Raw genomic sequence first — 23,185 nt, forward strand, 5'->3', positions numbered from 1 at the left:
GAGCTACTGGACTAGTAGATTCTGGAAGCGCCTAAAAGATGTATAAAATTGTGCAATTTTAGTTATAGCTGAGAAGTTTGAGAGCTCATGGACAATGCTAGTAGATTCTAGAAAAAGGCGAACGAGGAAACCAAAGAGTATAAAAGGCGACAGATGTAGAGGCGCTGCAATTCAGTTTGAGTTGAGCTATCAATCAGTTTGCTTAAGCACGCGATCTGGCGGCCAATAGTAGAGTTTCATTTGAGTTATCAATCAGTTTGGTTATTAAGCCAGCGAGTAGCAAAGTATAAGTGTTATTGTGAATTACTTTAATAAAGGCCATTTTTCCATCATTCAATATTGGAGTTATTTATTCAACAGTCTAGTGATTCGAACTTAGCAAGCAATTTCGTTACAATTGGTGTCAGAAGAGGAATTGTTGAATAAATTCCAGAGGACAACAAGGACATGGCAAAGTTCAGTGAATTGAAGATCCAGCAACTAAAGAAGGAGTTGGAGAGCCGTGGATTGAATACAAGCGGCGTTAAACTTGAACTTCAGGCACGGCTACGAGAGGCAATGGAAGCGGAAGGAATTGATGTGGAAGAGTATGACTTTCATCTTGATGACGAGGAAGTAACAAAAATTTAAGAGAAAAACGAAACATCGCAGACAGTTACGAGCACAGACTTGAACATGATTTTGGCTGCAATATCTGCTCAAACATCGACAATGTCATCACAGATGGAATCCCAAGAGACACGAATAACATCGAAAATTGAAGCACAAGAAACGCATATGTCAGAAATGTCGACACAGATAACATCCAAGATTGAAGCACAAGAAACGCGTATCTCAGAAATGTCGACACAGATTACATCGAAGATTGAAGCACAAGAAACGCGTATGGCAGAAATGTCGACACAGATTACATCAAAGATGGAGACACAACTGAAAGAACAAGAGGCACGCATAACAGTACAACGCGAAGCGCAAGAGGCGCGTATATCATCAAAACTCGAAGCACGTATGGACGAGAAAATAACGCAGTTTGAGGAAAAAATCGAAGCCGAGGTGGATGCTTTGAGAGGTCGTATACAAGAGTTGCAATTAAACCGCCCAGCTGTTTCAGCAAGCAATACAAAGGTAAAAACACCATCCTTTGACGGTTCTGTTCCTTTCCAGGTCTTTAAGCTACAGTTTGAGAAGACCGCAGCAGTGAACAACTGGAATGCGGAAGATAAAGTTGCTGCACTGTTCGTGGTATTGAAGGGGCCAGCAGCGGAAATTCTACAGACGATTCCCGAAGTAGAGCGGAACAATTATGAAGCATTGATGGCTGCTGTAGAACGACGTTATGGAAGCGAGCATAGAAAACAGATATTCCAAATTGAGTTGCAAAACCGCTACCAAAAAGCAAATGAGACATTGCAGGAGTTTGCTTCAGATATTGAAAGATTGGCTCATCTTGCAAATGCGGACGCACCCGTGGAATACACTGAAACGGTAAAAATCCAGAGTTTCATAAATGGCATACGGGACGTGGAAACGAAGCGAGCTACATACGCAAACCCAAAGCTGACATTTGCTGAAACGGTATCACATGCATTGACTCAGCAAACGGCCTCACTATTGAGTAAACCAGCATACAAAGCTCATCGTGTGGAAGTGGAAAGACCAGATTGGGTAGACACTATTTTGGAAGCACTGAAGGGATCACAACAGAAAAATGCCGGGGTTATTAAATGTTTCAAGTGCGGCAACCCAGGTCATATTGCACGACATTGCAGCAGCGGTCCCAATAGATCCAACAATGTGGGTGGTCATAAACGCAGAGCAGAAGGTGATGAGCAAATCTCCAAGACCACTCAATCGTTAAACTAAATCGAGTCAGCCGCAAGGGGCGACAGCTGGCTCCCGCAATTGAATGCCCCATAATCTCTATCTCGCAGATTGGAAGAAGATCGAACAATCTTACTGTTGGAGGATTTGGAGCGGATTTAGTCAACAAAAAGATAAGACCATTGCTTGGAGCAAGATTACGTACAGCCACGGGAGAGGACACTCAGGTAATTGGAGAAGTAGAATGTGAAGTCGCAATTGGGAACGTCACGGTAGTACACAATTTTATAGTGGCAGAAATTGTTGATGAAATCATAATTGAAGTGGACTTCTTAATCGACCCGGGCATCAAGATCGACATGCAAAGCAAGACGATGCGATATAAAAACATGGATGTACCACTTAATTTCGGCTACGAGAGAGGCTACAGCAGTAAACGAGTGCTGGTGGAAGAGAGTCAGCAAATACCACCAAAATCCGAAGCAGTCATCTGGGCAAAGGTTGATGGAGATTGTGGGACAAACAAATTGTGGGTTGTCGAAGCAGCAAACAAATCAGCACTAAACATACTTGTAGGAAAAACCCTGGCTATGACAAAACAAGATGGGCGTATTCCGGTAAGAGTACTCAATGAGTTCAAGTCACCACTAAAACTGACTAAAGGAGCTATTTTGGGAAGATGCCAAGAGGGTGAAGTAGTTATTAACTGTGAACAGCTCCAGGAACACGTTTCAGCTAGTAATACTGATCTTTCAAATGACATCACGGCATGGATGCGGGGGCTAGAGGAAGCATATCAGAGTAAGGCAAAACAACTGCTCCTAAAGTACGCGAACATATTTGACCAGGATGATTCTAAACCAGGCCGCACCAACGTTGTGAAACATCAAGTTGACACTGGAGATGCGAGGCCGATCCGTCAAGCTCCACGTAGTGTTCCACTGGCGAAGCGGGAAGTTGTGAGTCAAATCATTCAAGAAATGAGCGACAGCGGCGTCATCAAACCATCAGCTAGTCCATGGAGCTCACCGGTAGTACTTGTAAAAAAGAGGGATGGAAAAATGAGGTTTTGCGTGGACTACCCGAAGTTGAATGACGTAACGAAAAAGGATAGCTATCCATTGCCAAGAATTGACGACACTCTGGACTCGCTATCTGGTACGAAATGGTTTTCCACGCTGGACTTGAAAAGCGGCTACTGGCAAGTGGAGATGAAGGAGGAAGATAAAGAGAAAACAGCCTTCAGTGTCGGTGATGGTCTTTGGCAATTTACAGTGATGCCTTTTGGACTTTGTAATGCACCAGCTACTTTTGAGAGACTCATGGACCAGGTACTGAAAGGACTACATTGGAAAACATGCTTGGTGTACCTGGACGACATCATCGTATTGGGCAAGAACTTTGATGAACATCTTAAGAACTTGGAGGAAGTTTTCCAGACCAATAGCTGGCGCTGGTCTGAAGTTAAGTCCCAAAAAGTGTGCGCTGTTTAAAAAGGAAGTCAATTATTTGGGTCACAAGGTAACGACAGAGGGCATCTGCACTGCGAACGAAAAAATAGAGGCTGTAAAGGATTGGCCAAGACCACAGAATCTACATGAATTGAGAAGTTTTATTGAGCTGTGCACATATTACCGCCGAGTTGTACCAAATTTGTCCAGCGTAGCCCATAGCCTCCATGAGCTTACAAGAAAAAACAAAGCTTTTGAATGGAAGAAGGTGCAAGAAGTGGATTTCCAAACATTGAAGGAGCGTTTGTGCACTGCCCCAATGTTAGCATATCCGATTCCAGGAGCAACATTTATTCTAGACTAGAAGACCCGGCAGACGTTGTCCTGCCCTAAATTTGGCCAATCTGCATACATTTTAATAAGCTTTTTCCGTCTGACCACATTTTGGCCTATATCCCGAGACCATAGTCACCCAAGGGTATGGAAATTACCCTCTAAAAAAGCACTCATCAACAGCTTACATTTGATATCTACATTTTATAAACATATTTTAGGGGTACCCGGGTCCTCGTTTTCGCCTATATCTCGAGAACCTAGTCACCCAGGGTATGAAAATTACCCTCTACTAAAGCTCTCATCAACAGCTTTCATTCGATATCAATATTCTATAAACACATTCTAGGTGTACCCGGGTCCACTTTTTGGCATATAGCTCGAGACCCTAGTCACCCAAGGGTATGAAAATTACCCTCTACTAAAGCACTCATCAACAGCTTTAATCTGATATCAATATTCTATAAACAGATTCTAGGGGTATCCGGGTCCACTTTTTGGCCTATATCTCGAGACCCTAGTCACCCAGGGATATGAAAATTACCCTCTAATAAAGCACTCATCAACAGCTTTCATTTGATATCCACATTCTATAAACACATTCTAGGGGTACCGGGGTCCACGTTTTGGCCTATATCTCGAGACCCTAGTTACCCAGGGGTATGAGAATTACCCTCTACTAAAGCACTAATCAACAGCTTTAATATGATATCAATATTCTATAAACAGATTCTAGGGGTACCCGGGTCCACTTTTTGGCCTATAGCTCGAGACCCTAGTCACCCAGGGGTATGAAAATTACCCGCTACTAAAGCACTCGTCAACAGCTTTCATCTGATAGCCATATTCTATACACACATTCTAGGGGTACCCAGGTCCACGTTTTGGCCTATATCTCGAGACCCGAGTCACCCAGGGGTATGAAAATTACCCTCTACTAAAGCACTCATCAAGAGCTTTCATTTGATATGCATATTCTAGAGGTACCCGGGTCCACGTTTTGGCCTATATCTCGGGACCCTAGTCACCCAGGGGTATGAAAATTACCCTTTACTAAAGCACTCACCAACAGCTTTTATTTGATATTCTATAAACACATCCTATTGGTACCCGGGTCCACGTTTTGGCCTATATCTCGAGACCCTATTCACCCAGGGGTATGAAAATTACCCTCTACTAAAGCACTCATCAACAGCTTTTATTTGATATCCATATTCTATAAACACACCCTAGGGGTACCCGGGTCCACGTTTTGGCCTATATCTCGAGACCCTAGTCACCCAGGGGTATGAAAATTACCCTCTACTAAAGCACTCACCAACAGCTTTTATTTGATATCCATATTCTATAAACACACCCTATTGGTACCCGGGTCCACGTTTTGGCCTATATCTCGAGACCCTAGTCACCCAGGGGTATGAAAATTACCCTCTACTAAAGCACTCATCAACAGCTTTCATATGATATCCATATTCTATAAACACACTCTAGGGGTACCCGGGTCCACGTTTTGGCCTATATCTCGAGGAAATATGCTGTTTTGAGTATTTTCCCGGCAAGTATTCGAATTTTTCTCACCTTTTAAGCCTTCCCTAGACCTCCACGAATAATTCAAGACCAAGATAAGATAAATCCGTTCAGCCGTTCTCGAGTTTTAGCGAGACTAACGAACAGCAATTCATTTTTATATATATAGATACAGATGCGAGTGGATATGCTATAGGAGGCGTTTTATCACAACTGGTCGATGGACAGGAGAAGGTAGTTGCATATTACAGCCGTTCGATTGGAAAACCAGAGAGGAACTACTGTGTTACGCGGAGAGAGCTGTTGGCATTGGTAGAGTGCATTAAACATTTTCACAAATACCTCTACGGCCAGCGATTCCGTGTCAGGACAGATCACGCAGCGTTGAAATGGCTTCTGCAGTTCCGTAATCCGGAGGGACAATTGGCACGGTGGATCGAGCGACTACAAAGCTACGACTTTTCCATTAAGCATCAAAAAGGTAGTACCCATGGAAATGCTGATGCAATGTCACGAAGACCATGTAGTCTGGAATGCAAGCACTGCTCAAAGGCCGAGGCTAAAGAAGACATTATAGATGTCCGGCTAATGACTATAACGTGTACGGATGAATGGGAAAAGGAACAACTAAGAAAGTGTCAGCTAGAAGATACAGATCTGTCACATGTTATGCAAGGGCTCGAACGAAACGAAAGACCAAGCAGAGAGGAGATGTCAGCAGAGAGTCCCATTGCGAAGTCATATTGGGCACAGTGGAACAAGTTAGAATTGATATCCGGTTGCTTGCATCGAGTATGGGAGAGTGAGGATGGTCAATGCAAGAATAAACTGATAGTTGTTCCCAGAAGGATTCCTGACGTGCTCAGCGAGCTGCACAATGGTCCAAGTGGAGGTCATCTTGGAATCACGAAGACACTCGAGAAAATTAAGCATTTCGATTGGGCATTCGAAAAACACGGACAACTGCATTGCATCCTCAGTCCGATGGTATGGTGGAACGTTTCAATAGAACATTGAAGGAGCATTTAAGGAAAGTAGTAGACAAGTACCATAAGGACTGGGATACACACATATCATTATTCTTGATGGCCTACCGATCGGCAGTATATGACACAACGGGCCAAACTCCAGCAAAGGTAATTTTTGGCAATGACCTTCGACTGCCAGCTGATTTGAAGTATGGGATAGATGCCGATGCGGAGAGGAATGTCAAGAAATCCACTGGTGTCTTGGAAGAAGAGCTGAGAGAGATACACGATCTGGTAAGGCAACGAGCAAAGATTATTAGTGACAAGATGAAAGCGAGGTACGATAAAGCAATTAATTCGTAAGGGTTTCAGGAAGGAGATTTGGTGCTGAGATACAACCCACAACGAAAAAAAGGTTTGTACCCGAAATTGCAGTGTAACTGGGAAGGCCCATACAAAGTTGTAAAACGGATCAACGATGTAGTGTACCGCATACAAAGCACTACCAAACCACGAACCACAATGAAAGTGGTTCATTTGGAGAGATTAGCAGCGTTTAGATCGAGAGATTTGCCTGATCGGGACGATCAGACTTAGGTGGAGGGCAGTGTCACGGATATTAGCATCACTAAGCTATACCATCACTAAGGCGATGTTAAGCGATATTTACGTCAATAATCAAATCATATATACACATATATAAGGCAGCCGAGAGATGTCACACACAGATGCATTTACTTATACGCCTATGTGTGCGCGAGAGACTGTAAACTATAAACATTCACATCAATAATTCAATCTTTATGTATCTACATAAACGAATAAATAATTGCGTCTACACATATGTACCAAGTACGAATACGAGCAGCGGAGAGTCAATGCGCAAACACATGCATATATCTGAGAAGTTTGAGAGCTACTGGACTAGTAGATTCTGGAAGCGCCTAAAAGATGTATAAAATTGTGCAATTTTAGTTATAGCTGAGAAGTTTGAGAGCTCATGGACAATGCTAGTAGATTCTAGAAAAAGGCGAACGAGGAAACCAAAGAGTATAAAAGGCGACAGATGTAGAGGCGCTGCAATTCAGTTTGAGTTGAGCTATAAATCAGTTTGCTTAAGCACGCGATCTGGCGGCCAATAGTAGAGTTTCATTTGAGTTATCAATCAGTTTGGTTATTAAGCCAGCGAGTAGCAAAGTATAAGTGTTATTGTGAAGTACTTTAATAAAGGCCATTTTTCCATCGTTCAATATTGGAGTTATTTATTCAACATTTTAGTGATTCGAACTTAGCAGAGGATTGCAAATAAGAGGATTTGCAAGCAATTTCGTTACAATATATATTCTATTTAATATATTTGCTGTTGATTCGTAAAAGACTGACCTTTTGAAACGATAACCTATGTGTCTTCAAATATATACATGCGATGTAAAAATGGCGCCCAACATGGGGCACACTAATGTGGTTTTGATCACAGTGAGCGGCTCGAAGCCCATAATTTAGTATAAGAATACTATCAGATATACGAGTAACAATAGAGGTTTCGAATAGCAGGAGTGCAACCCCAGGCCATTAGTCGAAAGTGAAGCAGAAAACTTTTCAGATGTTCTTGCCTTGTATATTGCACTGGGGAGTCTATTGTGAAATTATTGTCCTCCCTGTTCATAGTTTCCCGGAATTCTGCTGCTATAAGGATGTTGGGAGAATGCTCTAAGTAGTCGAATCACCGTTGCAATGACAACGTGGACAGCTTGGTAAACATTGACCGTGTTCTGTTTTTAACGCTTTTGCGCTTAGATTTTGTATGAAGAGATACGGGCTGATAGTGTTGTGCACTTAGCTCTGCATACAAAATTTTGGCGCCAACATAAATATGCATCAAAATAAATACGAACATTGTAAATACTTCCAATTCTAAATGAAAACTTCGAACTTTTTTTCCATTATTTGATCAAATCCTACTGCTGTGGTTATTTCAATATGAAAAATTTTTTTTAATTCATATCGGGTCGAAATACGCAAATGGGATGTAAATAATAAAAATTTACGAGGAATAATCGTGGAGAATATTTTAGAAAATTGTTTCCCATAAAATTTCTTTAGCGGTGCTCTCGGCTTAGAGCCACTTCCATCATCTTCGGTTAACGCCCACTGACACTTTATTGGGCAGTAGTCGCTCGATTATCTTTCAAATAAAGTGCCAGTTACAGTTAACTGTGGACCGTATTCATTTTCAGTTAGTCACTATAAGTTGTCGAAATTCTCGAAGAGCTGAAGCGTAAAACTGGTCACAAATATTATTCTAAAATAAATTTTGAAAAAAAAAAATAATGAAAGCTTAAAAAGCCATAAGTAAAGATAATCGACTAAAGAGTCCACAACAGTTTCGGGGTCTGATTTCTCATCTAAAGTAGGAACAATTCCACAGTGTTAGTGAATCAAGTTTGTGTCTTTGCTTTAGATGCTATCAGACTTTTTTCAATGCATATTTCCAGCTTGTGGAAAAAGGCCCATTGGCATTAATGGTCTTAGCGATGGCGTTCTTGCCTAGAAAATGAGGCTATGAATAAATGCGATATAATTCACCTTTTGACAATACTCAGAGTTAGCTATAGAAAACTGAAAAGTTAAAATTTTTTATTTAGTATATTGTTGTTAAAAGTTAGGAAGGTATAGAGATTTGCATAATTACGACTACATAGGGAAAGCATGCTTTTATAACCGGGTACATAGTATTAACAGCATAGGGCAACGTTGGGGTCATACAACTTGACTACCAGAACTAAAGGTTAAATACAGGATGATTGAAAAGGGTTTTGAAGATGAGAGCAATACAGAATGAAGAATTCATTTGTTAAAAAGAAGGAAACGAAAAATCAAGACCAATTCGAAAAATAAAAACGAGTAAAATTATAGTAAAACATAATATTTAATCATAACTTAAGAATTAAAACAATTTAAAATTTTAAAACAAAAATAATAAAAAATGAAAAACATAAAAGACAGCTTACCTGCATATAATTTGGTATAACAGGATAACTAGCGTGTATATACGGATGATTTTGGATTGTGATTGGCGCAGGACTTACTGTCATGCCATGTGCCTAAGATAACACAGTTGTAGTAATAGTAGTAGTAGTAGTAGTAGTAATGGTTGTAGTAGTGGTGATGGTGGTTTTGGTAGGCATGGTAGTACATACATATGTACATATGTAGTAGTAAATAAGGTAGTACATACACACACACACAGAATTCATACGTTTCGAGGTATTTCGTTAAAATCGCACGAGCAAAATCGGCAATGAATGATACAAATGGAATTTGTTTTTTTGAAATAAATTAATTAATTTAATTCATATTTTTTTGCAGCGAATGTATAGTGAGCAATAATCAAATGTAAGTATATATATATATATATATTTTTTTTTTTTCAATTTATCAAAGTTATTTAATATGTTTTATGAATTTTGATATTGTTTTTTTTTTATTATTAAATATTGTTTGTATGTATTTATGCATTATATTTCGTGTGTATGTAGTTGAAAACGAAAGTACGCATCGCATGAGTGAATAAAATAGCAGGGTATATGTAAAGAAAAGATAAAAAAAAATAGAAGAAAACAAAAATTAATAATAGTTTAAATAAAAAACAAAGTTTGATAAAGTTGTACATAAATTTATAAAATATATGTACATATGTATATATATGAATTGAAGGTAAAAAAAATTTATATAACAATAATAACCATGAATAATAGACTAGGTGTAAAATTCAAAGTGAATTTGTTTACAAGATCTGCGCGTTTTTTTTTTAATAATTTTTTACCAGCTTATCCAAAGCAGACCTAACAAACGAAGAAGCTGATTTGATCGATTCCGGAATATTGAATAGTCATTTAATACGTAAATTTAAGTTCAACTGAAAAATGTCACCACTGTTCATATGGTTATATTGTCGCACAGTGTTTTTAAACGTTGTGGCTATCGATTTCATTGATTGCTGTTATTCAATACCAATGCTTTAAATTTTGAATGCTTAGTTGAATTTTTTTTATAAAATCACGATTTTAAATAAAAATCAAAAATAAATAAAAATGTTTTCAAATAATTTTTTTTATCTTTTATTTTATTTTAATTTTTTGTTTGTTTTTTTTTCAATTTTAAATAAAATTTCGCATTTGTTTTTTAATATCTATCTACGTAATTAATTAGTTTTATAACTTTTTATATTTAAGGTTTCAATTTCATTTGATACTTCTTATTAACAATTTTGTTTTATTAATCGTGTTTTTTAATCTTTTTTTATTTTTTCGCTGAAATATTTTCCAATTTTTCTTCTTATTTTTTGATTATTTCTTTTAATTAATTTATTTATTTTTTATAGTTTTTTTTTTTTATTTCCACTTTTATTTATAGCTTGTTTCTTTATCCTACTTCTTTTTCTTAAATTATTTACTTTTTTCTCCTTTTTATACTCAGCTGACCAGAGCTCACAGAGTATATTAATTTTGCTCGCATAACAGTACCCGTAACGGCATAAACGAATCGAGATATATATAGACTTCTATATATCAAAATGATCTTGGCGAAAAAAGACATTCATTTAGCCATGGTCGTCCGTCCGTTTGTCCGTAAACACGATAACATGAGTAAATTTTGAGGTATCTTAATGAAATTTGGTATGTAAGCTCCTAGGCACTTATCTCAGATCGCTATTTAAAATGAACGAAATCGGACTATAACCACGCCCACTGTTTCGATATCGAAAATTTCGAAAAACCGAAGAAGTGCGATAATTTATTACCAAAGACGGACGAAGCGATGAAACTTGTTAGGTGGGTTGACCTTATGACACAGAAAGAAAATTATTTTGGAAGCTGAGTATGTAATGATCGGTTACAGCCGAACTTAGCCTTCCTTACTTGTTTATTATTTTCTATATTATTTCTTCTTTATATTTATTTTTTTTATACTCAGTTGAGCAGAGCTCACAGAGTATATTAACTTTGATTGGATAACGGTTGGTTGTACAGGTATAAAGTAATGGAGATAGATATAGACTTCCATATATCAAAATCATCAGTATCGAAAAAAAATTTGATTGAGCCATGTCCGTCCGTCCGTCCGTCCGTCTGTCCGTTAACACGATAACTTGAGTAAATTTTGAGGTATCTTGATGAAATTTGGTATGTAGGTTCCTGGGCACTTATCTCAGATCGCTATTTGAAATGAACGATATCGGACTATAACCACGCCCACTTTTTCGATATCGAAAATTTCGAAAAATCGAAAAGGTGCGATAATTCATTACCAAAGACGGGTAAAGCGATGAAACTTGGTAGGTGAGTTGAACTTATGACGAAGAATAGAAAATTAGTGAAATTTTGGACAAGGGGCGTAGCACCGTCCACTTTTAAAAGAAGGTAATTTAGAAGTTTTGCAAGCTGTAATTTGGCAGCCGTTGAAGATATCATGATGAAATTTGCAAGGAGCGTTACTCCTGTTACTATATATACATATGCTTACTAAAAATTTGCAAAATCGGAGAACGACCACGCCCACTTAAAAAAAAAAATGTTTCTAAATTCAAAAAGTTAATATCTTTACAATATATAAGTAAATTATGTCAACATTTAACTCCAGTAATGATATGGTGCAACAAAATACAAAAATAAAAGAAAATTTCAAAATGGGCGTGGCTCCGCCCTTTTTCATTTAATTTGTCTAGAATACTCTTAATGCCATAAGTCGAACAAAAATTTACCAATCCTTGTGAAATTTGGTATGGGTTTAGATTCTAGGACGGTAACTGTTTTCTGTGAAAAAGGGCGAAATCGGTTGAAGCCACGCCCAGTTTTTATACACAGTCGGCCGTCTGTCCTTCCGCTCGGCCGTTAACACGATAACTTGAGCAAAAATCGATATATCTTTACTAAACTCAGTTCACGTAATTATATGAACTCACTTTGTATTGGTATAAAAAATGACCGAAATCCGACTATGACCACGCCCACTTTTTCGATATCGAAAATTACGAAAAATTTAAAAAATGTCATAATTCTATACCAAATATGAAAAAAGGGATGAAACATGGTAATTGGATTGGTTTATTGACGCAAAATATAACTATAGAAAAAAACTTTGTAAAATGGATGTGACACCTACCATATTAAGTAGAAAAAAATGAAAAAGTTCTGCAGGGCGAAATCAAAAGCCCTTGGAATCTTGGCAGGAATAATGTTCGTGGTATTACATATATAAATAAATTAGCGGTAACCGACAGATGATCTTCTGGGTCACCCGGTTCCACATTTTGGTCGATGTCTCGAAAACGCCTTCACATATACAACTACCACCACTCCCTTTTAAAACCCTCATTAATACCTTTAATTTGATACCCATATCGTACAAAGACATTATAGAGTCACCACTGGTCCACCTTTATGGCGATATCTCGAAAAGGCGTCCACCTATAGAACTAAGGCCCACTCCCTTTTAAGATACTCATTAACACCTTTCATTTGATACCCATATCATACAAACAAATTCTAGAGTCACCCCTGGTCCACCTTTAGGCGATATCTCGAAAAGGCGTCCACCCATAGAACTAAGGCCCAGTCCCTTTTAAAATACTCATTAACACCTTTCGTTTGATACCCATATTGTACAAACGCATTCTAGAGTCACCCCTGGTCCACCTTTATGGCGACATCTCGAAAAGGCGTCCACCTATAGAACTAAGGTCCTCTCCTTTTTAAAATACTCATTAACACCTTTCATTTGAATTTCCTTAAATTGCATCAACGCTAATTGGACTCGCTAGGGATTTTACACAACAAAGAGCTTAAGGTTATCGCATTGACGCTTTACTTCCACTCTTTTTTTGTAACTTTTAATGCTAATAAACCAACCCCATAATAAAAGTGTATGCAAGTTTCTCATATTTATAGTCAAAGTAAGAAAATCCATTGCAGACCTTTCCGCTTCCCTTACGGCTTCCGGTGATTGTCGGAATTTCGTATTCTTTATTTTTTATATATATCAACTTCGCTGGGCACGTTTAGTCGCTTTTGGTCCTTTAGTACGTTATCAAATTATTAAGTTCGACCATCGAAAAAAATCGCTAACCTTTAGTGGTCGCCTTCATAGGCTCTTTTATAAGAAAATATTTTATAAGACCTGTTTGACGTTTGAAAACTTTCTGTAAACTATTTGCAATATTTGAAACATTGAAGTTGGGTCAATCTGTATTTTCATGAAGTGTTGAGTTGAAGCTGCTCGGTATTCGATTGGGGTATTTTGAAAAAAGAACACAATTTTTATTTAAATGATATTTGCTATTAATTCAACTATATTTAAAAAAAATCAATTAAAAACACTTTGAATTTTACATCTATTTTATTATCCATGAGTGTATAAATTATACGTACAGAGTAACATAATATGTGGAAAAATCGTTGTATATAAATTTTATTAAAATGAATAAGCGAACATTTTTTTTTCTAAAAAAAAATTCTGACAATGTGTCCTTTATTGTGTTTCGAGATTCGTTTTTATGCTTGTATTGTTTGTATGTATTTAGTGAAAAAATTTGTGCATTTGTATAAATTTATCTCACGCTGATTTATTGCTGTGCATTCACGGTTCGCCAGAACATTTGTTTTTCAAAGCTTTATATATATTCATAGGAAACACATCTTCCTTAAGTACTCTGGAACAAAATGTGTAGGGTTGATTTTGTTTCTTCATAATTTAGGTACGGCAAATACTGAAGGGGTATTTTAGAGCCTTGTAACCCATTTACAAACCATTGGGTATCCAGATTTGTTCAATAGCTGCCAGTTCGAAACCGCCTTATCTCAGAATACATTTCAGACACTACCTAGGACTAGTTTGAAAAAAGAGCTCTCTCCCAAATTTCTGTTGAGGAACGCCCTATCTTGAACTTTTCCCATTAACGCTCTGTTCAACGTAAAAATTGATTAAATTGGGCCTTTTTAAATAAAACAAATTCTGAAAGAGGCTGTTGTTAGAAAGTTTTCTGAGATAAGGCGTTTTCGAAACGGCAGCTGGGATAGGGTGATATATCTTAATATTTATGAATTTCGTGTCACGTTGTTTGTCCGCGAGGGACTCCTAAGCTACTTAACCGATTTAAACACCGTGTGCAGTTTGATCCAACTTGAAAGATAGGAAGCGTTCTTGGAACGTTCTTTCCGGGAAGTGACCCAGGGACCGATGTATTCGAACAAATTATATTCACGGTTCGATTTGCCTGAAATTTGAAAAAAGCTAACCCTTTGCCTAGATTAGCATTAACGATACTTTTTTCAGGAAAGAGGACCAGGGACCGATCTTTTCGAACAAACTCTGTTCTTTGTTCGATTTACCCGAAATTGGGCATATAGGTAGACCTTTGCCTAGATTAGTATTTATGACACTTTTTTGCGGGAAATGGAGCAGGGACCGACTGTAACTGGGACTTGGACAAGGAATGGGACTGCGACTGGGAGTGGCACTGATACTGTGACTAGGATTTGGACTGGAACTCCAACTGTGACTGGGACTGGGACTTGGACTTGGACTTGGGATGGGAGTGGGACTGGGATAAAGGGATGGAGAAGAACTAGAGAGAAGAGAAAAGAGGGAATGAGAAAGATATGGATAGATGGAGCGGAAAAGAAGTGAGGGAAAAGATGGAGTTGGAGAAAGAAACGCAGAAAAAGATAAAAGCATAGCGAAGAATGAATGAAAAGATACGAAAAAGGGGGAGACAGGGGAAGGGAGAGTAAGAGATAAAAACTGCTTAAAAGTTATGCAGATAGAACAAAGCTAGGATAGAGCAACGGGTCTGCTAGTATGCTTTATAAAAATGACTCGCCAGCATTTCGTACGTTTTAAGTTTTATTGAAGAAAAAATGGTATTATTGGTAAAATGTAAATCTGTAATAGTAATCATTCTTCTTTAAAATGCAGTAATTGAAAGAATTCAGATTATAAAACTGAAGTGTAACATAAGAAAGTAAAACAAAAATATTGATAAAGCTAAAAGCTGTAATTGAAATACTGCATGATGAAGCTTTCTTTGAACAACCGTTAACTGGCAGTAATATGTGCTAATGCGAATATAAAAAAGCTTGCCTTATAGCTATTTCTTCAAATTATTAAGTAACCTACTCAACTATTATTGCTTTTCACTTCGGCATTTTAGTGTCAATCGAGTAAAAATTTTAGGCGATATCTCGAAAACCTAAGAGGATATCGAAATAAGAGCCAGGAGTTGCTGAAACCAGAAAATGTGCCGGATGTAACCGATCGTGCCTGTCATCACTTTTTTGCCAAAAGTAATAACTCTGGGAGATATAAAATACAAACAAACTTAATGATTATCAGCCACTACGTTACAAAGATGCCCGGGTCCATGCACTGGTCAATAGTCAAGCTGTCGGCATTAAAATCAAAGTTTATTGTCACCTAGGCTTAAATTTGTTTTGGTGAATCAACTTCGCATCAACCAGCGAGCTTTCCATTGAGCCGAAAAGCAGTTCGTGCCGTTACCCCTAATCTTCAAGGCACATGAGAAATACCATAAGATATGGGACAGCGAACATATATGGAAAGGTCTAGTTCATGAGCAAAATAAAAGAAGTTTCTTCATCCCTTTGTTGAGACAAAGCGTTTTATAAGAAAGTTCTTATACAAATTAAAACTTATGTGCTTCCTGGAAGCAGTATGGACATAACATTCAGACACAGGGTGATCTTAATGCCGGCTTAAATAGTGACGCGCAAATCTTTGCTGATCTAAGGAGTGTTTTACTCACACGCTACCGATTTGCCACTTTTTTCATATTAGAGGAGACGGCACTCTTAATAAAGCATGAGATGTGCAAGGTGGAATCATATTCACCCAACAACCAAAAGGTGGTGGTCAGGGGAATTTAAATTCGCGACCACACTCCGTTTGTGTTTGGGAGTACTTTTATTGTTAAGATAGAACGGACTTTCACCCAGGTTGAGGTTTTTTTAGGTATTGAACTATGTGAAGAATATATATTTATGTTCGTACACCTGCCAATAGAAAAGAGAAATGATTTGCGAATTTTATAAACTGTTTTATATTTTCTTATTTACTTTAATTAACAAACAAAAATTTATTAAATTGTATTATAAAAACTAATTAAACCAACTTTCAAAAGCATTTTGAAAAATTTTTAAATCCTCATAAAGATTTAAAAATGTAAATCTAGAATTGTCCAAAACCTTTTGAGTACGCAGTTTTAGTCTAGCAAAGTGCAAGTTTGAAGTCTCTGGAACACCCTTCGAAAAAAATTTCAAAAATCATCTCAAACCATTTGTGAATAAAACAAGTGTGATATCTTATCCGTCAACTGCCTGACAGAATGTTGAAGATGGCTACTTGTTAGCTTTTTGGCAACGTTTTGACAGGACATCTTGAAAAATGCGCATAGGGCCGGCTATCTTCAGAGGGTGATAGAAAGAGAAACAGAATGAGACCACGATAGTCAATCAAAAATCTGGTGATCGTTTGTATTTGTAAATTTGACATCTATGCAGAAGTTATCAAACTTATCCCCAATGGTTCAAACTTGTACTTTGTCAGAGCAAAAATTGATTAGACGCAAAACTTAATTAAAACTTCTTTCCCCGGAAAATTCAGTATAAACATTCCGAAAATTGTTTTCGTTTTTTATTTTTTAATTTCTTTTTTCTGTTGTATTTGGCTAATGCAGATTTTCAAAACTTTTTCAAAATTTTTCAAAAACTATTTTGAAACTCATTTACGTTGCTTTTGGCACTCGATATATTCAACAGTTTTCTAAAAAACAAAAAAACCAAAATAAATAGTATTCCTTTTTTTTAATTTTCGAAATTGTTTTTGAAAAGGTTTAAAGTACACAAACAATTCATTTCTTTTTTTTTTTTGAAATAAATGAGGATAAAAGAGAAGAAAATAACTAATAAAATTTAAAAATCCTTTTTGCTGCTATTTTTTTTATTGGCAGGTGTACATACATATATAAACATCAACCTATCTCGCCTGCACATTCGAAAACGTGCTATCCCAGTATTTGTTTCAAAAGCCCCCCTATCTTAGAATTCTGTTTAATAACCCCCGCTTTCTGATTTCTTTTTTTCATAAACTAAACATTTTAGTAGTATTTATGCTGATATAAGGCATTTTTAAAACAAATTTTGACATACATTCTTCAATCGAGTTCTGAGGCAAGGCAGTATTCCATAAAAGAAAAATAGATCGTTTTTTTACAAAAGTTCAGCTAAAGGACGGTCCTTAAAAAAACTCCGATACATGGTATTTTAAAAAGTTTATGTAGATAGGGCATTTTCGAAACGGCAGCTGCGATAGATAAACTTCCACTCAGCCGTCGACAAGTACCTATAATTTCCTACGACTTAACCTTGAAATTTTTTTTTGTGGTATTTTGAGTAAACTTGAAAAAAATTAAAGCAATATGACGCGATTATTAATAAAACAGTCTAGTGGAAAAGTAAAACAAAAACACCAGTTTAAAATATTTTACCGAAAATATAGTGTGCAGGAGTATAAGCAAAATAATATTTAGTAAATTCAGAAGAAAAATTAAAAAAAAAACAGTCAAATTCATATCGGCTAATTGTTTTTTCTGGCATTTTGTAACCATAATTCTATAGTTTTTGTTGTTTGGCATTACAACAAATATAATCATATTTTGGCACAATTTTTAAAGTTTTTGCAATGTAATACCTTTATGATTGTAAATTTTAAGGACTTTTTTAAATTGATATTTTAAAATTTGTCTTGTTTCCATTACAGAATATTAACGGACAATTTTAAAAGTATGTGGGACATGTAGTACATACATAACGGCAAACATATATGTATTTGTACATGTTTAAAGTACGAATTATACAAAAAAAAAAAATTTTAGAGTAATAGTTATTGTTGTTGTAGTGGTTGGAGTAGTTGTAATAGTAGAATAGTTGTAGTTGTTTTATTTGAACTAAACGTGAAATAAAAGATTTTGTTTTGCTTTGCTGTTTTGGGTTTTCTTTATTTTTAGTTTATTAGTAGAAGCGTTTTTCAAAACTCACCATTGGACGATAGCCAGCACCAGTTGTAGCCGCCATTGGTTGTGGTGTCCAATTAGCACCAGGTTTCGCTGTATTTTTCGGTGAATTCCATTGCACAGGTCTATACGGGCGGTAAGTAAATATGGTAGGTATATGGTATTTTGATATTATGAATTAATTTATGTATGCATTTACACTTGTGTTCACAAAAATTGCAGCAAATCGTATCAAGCGAATTTTAACAGTTATTTTTCTCTTTTATTTATTTAAGTTAGATTTAGAAGAAGTTTTGTAATCAAAACTATGTAAATCGCTTTCGAAAACGTTTTCGAATATTTAAGAAAGTTCGAAAATGAAAAACTTCATGAATATTTAAAAATTTTCTAGTATTCGAAGTATAAACTTTAAAACATTAATAAAAATTTTCAAAATATTTTCAAACTTTCAAAATTTTTTAAAACTGGCTTTTTTATACAGTTCACTGTTTCTCTTTTTTTTCAAAAATTTACCAAAATAAATGCAATTAAAGAATAACTGATGAAATCTTATAATAATTTTTGTTGCTATTTTTGTGCACACAGGTGTATGTATTATGTATGTTTGTAAACATGAATGAATGTGTGTTACTATGTACATTTGTTATGCAGTTCGTGTTTTAGTTGGACATGGAGATGATTTTTTCGAAAATGGTAGAAATGCCGCATTAACTGGATGAATTTTTATTTTTTAAGGTTATGTATGTATATGTTTTGAGAAAAATTTAAACCACGCACAAAAACAGGTCGAACAAGGCGACATCTGTTTCGATAGTACCTTGTAAATATTTTCATAGCATTTGCTACAGAGAACCGGGCTGGAACCCGCACTCCTGCAATGTCAGGTCGCTTCAACAAGTTCAATCAAAGCTCTGCATCAATTGTGGCATGGTTCTTTTCTTGGTTTTTTATAGTAGGACCTTTATGTAAAAAAAGTCAGCCAGGTACGTTGAAGTTATTCCTTTCGTTGCCTATTTAAACGCATTCGAGATCCAATTATTGATTCAAGCCCAGGATTATACCCTATGCAGTCGTATGTACTAGGGACGTTGCGGATGTAGAGTTTTCGACATCCGCGGCTCCGTATGCGGATGCAGATGTCAAATATCGGACCTCCTTTATATTACGTCGGTTTCATGTGTATCCCCAAATTTCCGTACAAAATTATGGAATGTTGCGTTCGAATTTTATGTAACCTCTCATTGAGCTAGAAACTTGAAACTATACATATAGATTTAGTCACGGTATAATGAAACAAAAAGAGAAAAAATATGCTAGGTGTCGCACGAGTCGAGAGATTTAAAAAGTCCATACCACCGAATCTTGGAATCAGCCAGAGAGCTGAAATTTAAAATGTGGTTCCAGAGTTCAATGGTTTACAGATTATCACAAAAAGTTTTACTAGGGGTCACAGGGATCTAGATGTTTAGGAAAAAGGTAGGAAATCTTGCGAATAAATTTTTAAGAAGCTTTCCATTGATCATGAAACTTAATATATCACAGGTAGAGTCCTATAACAACGCATTAAATAAGAGGAAAAATTGCGATAGGTCCCGCTGGGGGCTAGATGTTTAGACATTTCATAGGTTAAGTTAAGTTATAATGGCTGCCCCCAGCAGCATTGTTATACCACTGAATGAGCTAATTCCCTTCCTTCTTTATAAATGTAGAAATTTGAGCCAATTTTAACGTCTAATGTAGCGCAACATGCGTTCAATTTCAGCGGAACCAAGATCCACTACATAGACAGCCAATGAAGTGCTTGTTCAGACATTCCATGCGTGCTCTGGCTAGTGCCGGGCATCTACAGAGGTAATGCTAAACACTTTCCATCTTCTCGTCGTCCTTAGAGCTTCAAGTCATTCGTTGCGATTCGCATGCCGTCGCCGGGTACTCCCATCAGACAGTGGCATCGGTTCTCATTGCAACGCCAAGTTTGCCAAGACGACTCCCAGCTGGGTTCTAGTACCTACGTTAGATTAGCTTAGCTCGGTAAATATAAACATGAGGATGTGTTTGCACGTGGCAAGAGGAGTTCAGTGGCTTTCCTCGCTAGTTCATTAGCAGCACAGTTCCCAAGTACACCACTGTGACCCGGAACCCAAATCACCATTGTGCTGCACCGAGAGGCCAGTAACTGTCTGCATTCTATTGCAAGTTTTGAGTATCATCATCATTACTTGACCGTTTCGTAACAAGTCACGCCAACTGTCCTTGTTTCATGTTAACTGACGCCAATTGGGAGCACCTAGGGAGGTCAAGTCTTCCTCCACCTACCTCTCGCACGTCAGTGGAGGTCTCCCCTATCCACTGTTTCCAAACAGCGGTGTCGACTGAAATACTTTCTTGACCGGCTTTCTTGAGCGTCTTCGTCCTTTCGCATAATGTGACCTAGCCAACGAAGCTTTTGGTTTTTTTCGCTGCACTATCGTCATATCTGCGTAAGGTCATGCAGCTAACCATTATATCGCCTTCGATACTCGTCGTCGGCATCACGGACAGGACCATAAATCTTTCGGAGATCTTTTCTCTCGAACACTCCAAGAGCCATGTCACCGTCCATGATTCCGAGCCATAAGGACAGGTATGATGAGCGACTTGTAGAGCGCGAATATTGTTCGTCGTGAGAGGACTTTACTTTTCAATTGCCTACTCAGTCCAAAGTAGCACTTATTGGCAAGAGTTATTCTCCGTTTGATTTTAGGCCGAATTTTTTTTTCCTGTTAATTCTGGTTCCCAAAGAGACGAAATCCTTCACAGTATCGAATGTATATCCCTCAACAGTGACGTGGCTGCCAAGGCGCCGATTTTTTCTTGAATGACAGCAAGTACTTCGTCTTGTCCTCATTTACCGCAAAAGCTACTTTTTTTGCCTCTTTATCTAATCCCGAAAAGGCAGAACTCACAGCGCATTTGTTCAGGCCACTAAAATCAATATCATCAGCATACGGCAGTAATTGTACGCTCTTATAATAGATTGTACCATCACGGTTTAGTTCTGCTGCTGGAATCATCTTCTCCAGCAATATGTTAAAGAAATCGCACGAAAGGGAGTGCCTTGTCTGAAGCCTCGTTTGGTTACGAATTGTTTGGGAACCAATCCTTACGGAGCTGATGATGTTTCACACTGTCCTTTGGCAGAACTTAAATTCAGATATAGCAACATACAAGAAGCTTCTTTTCGCGCTGTGAAATGCTGCTTTGAAGTCAGTTTGTTGATCCTGGTCAGTCTTTTGCACAGTACGCTAGATAGAACCTTATAGACGATATTAAGCAGGCTGATTCCGCGGTAATTGGCGCGATTTGCGGGATCGCCTTTCTTATGGATTGGGCAAAGTACACTTAAGTTCCAATCTGAAGGCATGCGGTCTTCCGAACATATTTTGCATACGAGTTGAAGCATCTTTACCAACTCTTTGCCTCCGTTTTTGAACAGCTCGGCGGATATTCCGTCATTACCTGGCGCTTTATAATTTTTTAGTCAGTATATTACCGTTCTCACTTCGTCAAAGTCCGGTGCAGGAACGTGTATTCCATCATCGGCGATTGGGGTATCGGGTTCGCTTTTTTCCCACGCTAGCCAGCAATGAGGAGAAATGTTCTCTCCACAACTTAAGAACACTCTGTACGTCAGTTACCAGGTGGCCTGCAGGATTCTTTCCCGGTCTTGAAACCTGCCGTCATCCGCGGGATTTTTTGGTAGAATTTTCGGGCATTATTTCTATCAGACAGCATCCAAAGCTCCTCGCACTCACGCCATTCTGTCTCAAGTTTGCCCCAATATACCGCGCGTTGCAGCGCCCGTACGCAGCGTGGCCCTAAGCATCGTCCTTCTTTTCCAAGGCTACATTCCTCAACGAGCTAATTGTTTTTGCGGCCTCGCTGGAAACCTATGGTGTCAGAAGCAGTGGTTCGTAATGAGAGAGAAACATGCTGCCACTGCTGGGTCACAACGTCAGGTCGAAGTTTGCTTTCGGTGAGCAGGTATGAGAGCCGAGTGGAGAGGTCATCAGCTGTCTGTTTCGTGAGCAGCTTATCGACGGCAAGCTTTCCTTGTGTCATTGCACGCACTTTCTTTGCTGCACTGAGGCGTGTACGTATCTTACCTGACACAAGGCAGTGGTCCGAGTCGATATTTGAACCTCGCAGAATGCGCACATCCAGGACACTGGAACTAAGTCTGAAAATAATCCTTTACCCAAAAATCGTGGCGAAGAAGTTCGCTAACAAAATTGGCATCCTAATTCCATTTGAGTCTTTGCCTTTGTCTTCGTTTTCCTCTTCGTCTTCGACCTCACTTCATCAACACCACCATAATCAGCATGATTATTATTATCACCGTCTTCACTGTCATCTTAATCATCCTCATAATTATCTTTCTTTTTTCCGTCTTCCTTTTATTTCCTTCTATTTTTACTTCTTTTTTATATTAGGTCAGTTGAATGTTTGTCCACTTTTCATACAAATCTTGCAATCGATTTTAAGTAACTTCTCATTGAGCTAAGAACGTGAAACTTTACACGTACGTTAGAACACCGTGACAATGCAACAAAAGGAAGAAAAAAATCTGTTAGGTGGCGCAGGGATCGAAATAATTAGATAAGAATGTGAAAATTTTCAAAACAGCATTTAAGTTACTTCTCGATGAGCTAGAGACTTGAAATTTCAAACTTAATTCAGAGGTCGATGACAGCTAATGATACAATACAAAAAGTTTCGCTAGGGGGCGCACGGGATGATTTTTATGTAAGTTCTCATTGAGCTACAACTGTAAAACTTCACAGATAGGATAGGACGCCGAGAAAATTTAAGAAAAGGAGAAAAAATTCCGTTATGTGGCGAAAAAATTAGATAATAATTTGGAAATTTGAAACCGGGTTTTAAGTAACTTCTCGATGAGCTAGAGGCTAAAAATTTAGAGCTTAATTCAGAGGTCGATGACAGCCGATGACACAATA

General features: G+C 37.6%; 1 protein-coding gene across 24 annotated transcripts in view; it reads right to left on the minus strand.

The window, feature by feature from the left end:
• The window catches only part of lap (like-AP180), a 165,121-nt gene that overhangs the window by 23,463 nt on the left and 118,473 nt on the right, over window positions 1-23,185 (minus strand). For 21 of the 24 annotated variants that reach the window (XM_067759212.1, XM_067759201.1, XM_067759214.1 and 18 more), the window contains 2 exons: window positions 18,214-18,313; window positions 9,112-9,204 (listed from right to left, as the gene is read on the minus strand). In XM_067759212.1, the coding sequence (XP_067615313.1) occupies window positions 9,112-9,204; window positions 18,214-18,313 (193 nt within the window). The remainder of the gene's footprint in view (window positions 1-9,111; window positions 9,205-18,213; window positions 18,314-23,185) is intronic. The other 3 variants (XM_067759216.1, XM_067759203.1, XM_067759202.1) reach the window with 1 other exon arrangement.

Source organism: Eurosta solidaginis, chromosome 1 (assembly GCF_040869045.1).
Source record: "Eurosta solidaginis isolate ZX-2024a chromosome 1, ASM4086904v1, whole genome shotgun sequence".
Taxonomy (NCBI): domain Eukaryota; kingdom Metazoa; phylum Arthropoda; class Insecta; order Diptera; family Tephritidae; genus Eurosta; species Eurosta solidaginis.